Here is a 5,797-nt window from a genome sequence, read left to right as displayed (position 1 = left end):
GGTCGGGTTGCTGTGGGGTGGGGGGGGGGGGGTGTCACCTTATAATGAAGCTCCAGAGCGCCCCCACTCTGACATCTGTGTGTACTACAACGACTCGCAATGGAGCCTCCAAGTCACAACATTGATACTTTGTTAATGTTCAATAAAAAAATGTTAATGGTCCAGATTTCCAGGGGCTGCGATGTTCCCGGAGCTTGTACGTTCTCTATTACTGGTCAGGCAACGGTAGGGGAGTGTCACATGACTGCGGCATTTGCTGGATTCCCCCTCCTTTCATCAATCCAGATCATCATTTACATCTACGGTGTGTCATCAAACGATCTTCCAGACAGAGTGACAACGCAGCAGCAAATTGGGAGACAGGGGCAGAGCGTTGTCACCCCCATAACAGGAAGTGTGAACTTTAGGGCTGCTGCACGTTCTGAATTATTGCACAGAGATAACATATATGAATGTGTGGATGGATGGGGGCCGAATGTGGCATTGTACTAACGTAAGCTTGTACTGCCCCACTGTATATGTCAGCGCTATGTGTGTGCGGCGTCTGTGGTTGGCACTGGGCTGCTCTCAGGCAATGTGCATCAGCCCCGATGGAAGCTATTCTGTCGGTTTAATCTTTTCTCTGCGTTTCCTTCTTCCAGAAAGAGCGGTTCTGCGTGTATGAGGAGTATTGCAGCAACCATGAGAAGGCGCTGAGATTGCTAATGGAGCTGAACAAAGTTCCCAACGTGCGCGCCTTCCTGCTGGTGAGTTCCCCCGATCAATATTATTATCAATACTTCTATCCGTCCCGGGACCGGGAGTGTGAAACCCGCCAGCTGATCGGAAGATCGAGACGTTCCCGAAAATGTAAATTTTATTGGTGTACTGGTACTGACTGGTCCAAACTGGGATGTTATCAGCCCCCCCCATGGTCCAGCATAGGACACCATAGAGGATTCTGGGTACTGACTGGTCTAAACTGGGATGTTGTCAGCCCCCCCATGGTCCAGCACAGGACACCATAGAGGATTCTGGGTACTGACTGGTCCAAACTGGGATGTTGTCAGCCCCCCCCCATGGTCCACACAGGTCACCATAGAGGATTCTGGGTACTGACTGGTCCAAACTGGGATGTTGTCAGCCCCCCCATGGTCCAGCACAGGACACCATAGAGGATTCTGGGTACTGACTGGTCCAAACTGGGATGTTATCAGCCCCCATGGTACAACACAGGACACCATAGAGGATTCTGGGTACTAGATCACATGGCGCGTAGATCACATGGCGCGTAGATCACATGGCGCGGAGATCACATGGCGCGTAGATCACATGGCGCGTAGATCACATGGCGCGTAGATCACATGGCGCAGAGATCACATGGCACGTAGATCACATGGCGCATAGATCACATGGCGCGTAGATCACATGGCGCGTAAATCACATGGCGCAGAGATCACATGGCACGTAGATCACATGGCACGTAGATCACATGGCGCAGAGATCACACGGCTCGTAGATCACAAGGCGCGTAGATCACATGGCGCGTAGATCACATGGCACGGAGTGGAGGCGTGGATGAAACGAGAGCCATGTGTTTCTCATGGTCACGCTGCGTAGGCGGTTTTCTTGGCAGAATCGTCTCCTCGCTCCACACGTCTCCTTGTGATCCTCCCAACGCATTGATCGAGTCATGCAGGATAAAAGCATGGTCATGGCCTCTACCATATAAAAGGTACGTGCGGCATTTAAAGGAAACCTCCACTGACCTCCTCCTGAACATTCTGGTATCACCTGGAACAAGCATGAAGCATGTAGCTAGTGAAGTCACCCCTCCTGCTTGTTCCATCGGGACATGGAGAATGCTGATTGGTTGCTGCGTGTCACCGCGACTCTTCCCATTGCTCATCACCGTGACCTGTGTTGTCATTTCAGAGCTGCATGCTGCTGGGAGGACGGAAGACGGACATCCCATTGGAGGGTTACCTGCTCACCCCCATCCAGAGGATCTGCAAGTACCCGCTCCTCCTAAAGGTACCCCACCGCCTTTCTTTCCCCTGTGGCCCTAGAAGTGGCCCTCTTCTTCCAGCCTGACATACATAAGCAGGTCTGATCCTGGAATACAAAAAGTCATCATGTGTTACAGTGAAAATATACCACGCTCTGCTGCTGCATGTCTTCCCCTTAGTACCCCCCGGCCCGGCCCTGCTCCCCTCAATGTATAAATCCCATCACATGTCTTCCCCTTAGTACCCCCCGGCCCGTCTCTGCTCCCCTCAGTGGATAAATCCCATCACGTGTCTTCCCCTTAGTACCCCCCGGCCCGGCCCCCCTCAGTATATAAACCCCATCACGTGTCTTCCCCTTAGTACCCCCCGGCCCGGCCCTGCTCCCCTCAGTGGATAAATCCCATCACGTGTCTTCCCCTTAGTTCCCCTCGGCCCGGCCCTGGTCCCCTCAGTGTATAAACCCCATCACGTGTCTTCCCCTTAGTACCCCTCGGCCCGGCCCTGGTCCCCTCAGTGTATAAATCCTATCACGTGTCTTCCCCTTAGTACCCCCCGGCCCGGCCCTGGTCCCCTCAGTGGATAAACCCTATCACGTGTCTTCCCATTAGTACCCCTCGGCCCGGCCCTGGTCCCCTCAGTGGATAAACCCCATCACGTGTCTTCCCCTTAGTAACCCCCGGCCCGGCCCTGGTCCCCTCAGTGGATAAACCCCATCACGTGTCTTCCCCTTAGTACCCCCCGGCCCGGCCCTGGTCCCCTCAGTGGATAAACCCCATCACGTGTCTTCCCCTTAGTACCCCCCGGCCCGGCCCTGGTCCCCTCAGTGGATAAACCCCATCACGTGTCTTCCCCTTAGTACCCCTCGGCCCGGCCCTGGTCCCCTCAGTGGATAAACCCCATCACGTGTCTTCCCCTTAGTACCCCTCGGCCCGGCCCTGGTCCCCTCAGTGGATAAACCCCATCACGTGTCTTCCCCTTAGTACCCCCCGGCCCGGCCCTGGTCCCCTCAGTGGATAAACCCCATCACGTGTCTTCCCCTTAGTACCCCCCGGCCCGGCCCTGGTCCCCTCAGTGGATAAACCCCATCACGTGTCTTCCCCTTAGTACCCCTCGGCCCGGCCCTGGTCCCCTCAGTGGATAAACCCCATCACGTGTCTTCCCCTTAGTACCCCTCGGCCCGGCCCTGGTCCCCTCAGTGGATAAACCCCATCACGTGTCTTCCCCTTAGTAACCCCCGGCCCGGCCCTGGTCCCCTCAGTGGATAAATCCCATCACGTGTCTTCCCCTTAGTACCCCTCGGCCCGGCCCTGGTCCCCTCAGTGTATAAACCCCATCACGTGTCTTCCCCTTAGTACCCCTCGGCCCGGCCCTGGTCCCCTCAGTGTATAAACCCCATCACGTGTCTTCCCCTTAGTACCCCTCGGCCCGGCCCTGGTCCCCTCAGTGTATAAACCCCATCACGTGTCTTCCCCTTAGTACCCCTCGGCCCGGCCCTGGTCCCCTCAGTGTATAAACCCCATCACATGTCTTCCCCTTAGTACCCCCGGCCCGGCCCTGGTCCCCTCAGTGTATAAACCCCATCACGTGTCTTCCCCTTAGTACCCCTCGGCCCGGCCCTGGTCCCCTCAGTGTATAAATCCTATCACGTGTCTTCCCCTTAGTACCCCCCGGCCCGGCCCTGGTCCCCTCAGTGGATAAACCCTATCACGTGTCTTCCCATTAGTACCCCTCGGCCCGGCCCTGGTCCCCTCAGTGGATAAACCCCATCACGTGTCTTCCCCTTAGTAACCCCCGGCCCGGCCCTGGTCCCCTCAGTGGATAAACCCCATCACGTGTCTTCCCTTCACTTCCAAGCGGAACAAAAATCCTCCACCGAGGGGACATGTGGAAGGATAATATCCATGTGTATGGTGGTGGGATTGTTGTCGTGTTTCACATAGTGTGGTTGTCACATAGTGTGGTTGTCACATAGTGTGGTTGTTGTGTTTTTATCCGGATTGCGGAGATTCATTGTGTAGTGTCTGTGGTGGTTTAGTGGGGCATGTGTGTCATTGTGTAGATGTAGGGTGGTGTGGAGCGGCACAGCTGGATGGTATTGTGTGATTGGGGATTGTGTGGTTGTGTAGTATTGTAGGGTTGTGTAGTATTGTAGGGTTGTGTAGTACTGTGTAGATTTGCATAGCTGTACAATAATGTGACAGGGATTTGATGTAGTTGTATAGTATTGTGTGATGAGGGAGGTTTTATAGTAATGTATGATGGTGTGTTGTGTAGTAGTATCAGGGTGGGCTGTTGTGTGACTGGGAAGTTGTATAGTATTAGGGGGTTGTGTAGTATTGCATGATGGGGGTGCTGTGTAGCTGTATAGTAATATGTGACTGGGGTGTTGTGTAGTTGTATAGTTGTGTGGGGTGTAGAATTGTAGGACTGTGATGTTGTATAACGCTGTGGGTGTACGGAGGTGTTGGGTGGTCCAGGCATTGTATAGCATTGTGTGGTGCAGCATGGGGATTGCGGTGTATTGCCGGTTTACAGTCCTGTGTGTGATTTGTGTGATTGTGGAGCTGTGTACATTGTGTAGCTGTGCGCCCCCATTATAGAGAGCGGCGGGGATTGGGGGTGAGTGGGTCCGGTGCCGTGGTGGCCTCTCGGTCTTCTTTGTAATGCCGGTTTAATTGGACAGATGTGATTGTATCATGAGGGTGATGGCAGAAGAATCCGGGGGTTGGAGGGGGGGGTATCTGATGTATACATAGTATCCAGTCTAGAGGAAGTGTTCCTGTCTGGGGATTCCCCGATCTTCTAGGAAATGTTTCATCTTCCTCATGTTGGTGAATATCACACGTCATCCATCCATCATCCTCATCATCATCCTCATCATCCTCATCCTGGTCTGTCCCCCATAGGAGCTGGCAAAGAGGACGACCACCAAGCACCCCGACCACCAACCTGTCCAGAGCGCCCTGCAGGCCATGAAGGCCGTCTGCACCAACATCAATGAAACCAAAAGACAAATGGAGAAGCTGGAGGCCCTGGAGCAGTGAGATATCTATTTTACATGTATAATATGAGATTCTTTGTATTCAGTCTCCTTGTTTCCTCTGTGGAGAGTTTGGAGCTCAGTGATCCCCTTTTGTGGGATGATTAGATAAAGATGGAAGCTTCCGGATTGCCGGAGACTCGATCTGTATGTGTATGAGAGATGTGAGGACTCCTGAACTCCTCCATCTGTAATAAGTTCTCCAATAAAAGGGGATCAATAAACGTTGTGCGTCCGTCCCTGGCCAGCAAGACTCGGCCCAATGCGAGTGACGGGGAGAGCCCTCAGAGGAGGGGCCGGGGTGCTCAGAGGATTCCTCATCTGGTCTTATCACCCCTCAGGGCTCCAACCTGACCGACATCTGTACCCAGCTGCTGCTGCAGGGGACGCTGCTGAAGATATCGGCGGGGAACATCCAGGAACGCATGTTCTTCCTCTTCGACAACCTCCTCGTCTACTGCAAGCGGAAATCCAGGTACCGAGGGGTTAATGTATCTATCCATTTCTGTACTACCTGTGTGTTGTCGCTGTCAGTTTTTGGGGTTCACCTGACCTTCCTCGATTCCCCCCTTTCAGGGTCGCTGGGAAAAAGTCCACAAAAAGGACCAAATCCATTAACGGCACGTTGTACATCTTCCGCGGGAGGATCAATACGGAGGTGATGGAGGCGGAGAACGTGGAGGATGGGACAGGTAATGTCTTTGCCTCTCTATGTGGTCATACTGGATGTTGTTCTTCTGGGTGCCCCTCCGCAGCCCCTCCCGCCTGC

General features: G+C 53.9%; 1 protein-coding gene across 1 annotated transcript in view; it reads left to right on the top strand.

Moving 5' to 3' along the window:
* The window catches only part of PREX1 (phosphatidylinositol-3,4,5-trisphosphate dependent Rac exchange factor 1), a 138,555-nt gene that overhangs the window by 50,803 nt on the left and 81,955 nt on the right, over positions 1-5,797 (top strand). Inside the window, exons 5-10 of the mRNA XM_018569036.1 lie at positions 642-746; positions 1,915-2,013; positions 4,895-5,028; positions 5,241-5,292; positions 5,370-5,503; positions 5,605-5,720. Coding sequence (XP_018424538.1) covers positions 642-746; positions 1,915-2,013; positions 4,895-5,028; positions 5,241-5,292; positions 5,370-5,503; positions 5,605-5,720 — 640 coding nt within the window. The remainder of the gene's footprint in view (positions 1-641; positions 747-1,914; positions 2,014-4,894; positions 5,029-5,240; positions 5,293-5,369; positions 5,504-5,604; positions 5,721-5,797) is intronic.

This window comes from Nanorana parkeri, unplaced genomic scaffold (genome assembly GCF_000935625.1).
Source record: "Nanorana parkeri isolate BGI_ZX_2015 unplaced genomic scaffold, ASM93562v1 scaffold1279, whole genome shotgun sequence".
Taxonomy (NCBI): Eukaryota; Metazoa; Chordata; class Amphibia; order Anura; family Dicroglossidae; genus Nanorana; species Nanorana parkeri.
Note: the sequence above shows the minus strand (reverse complement) of the source record. Positions and strands in the feature narration are given on the sequence as shown.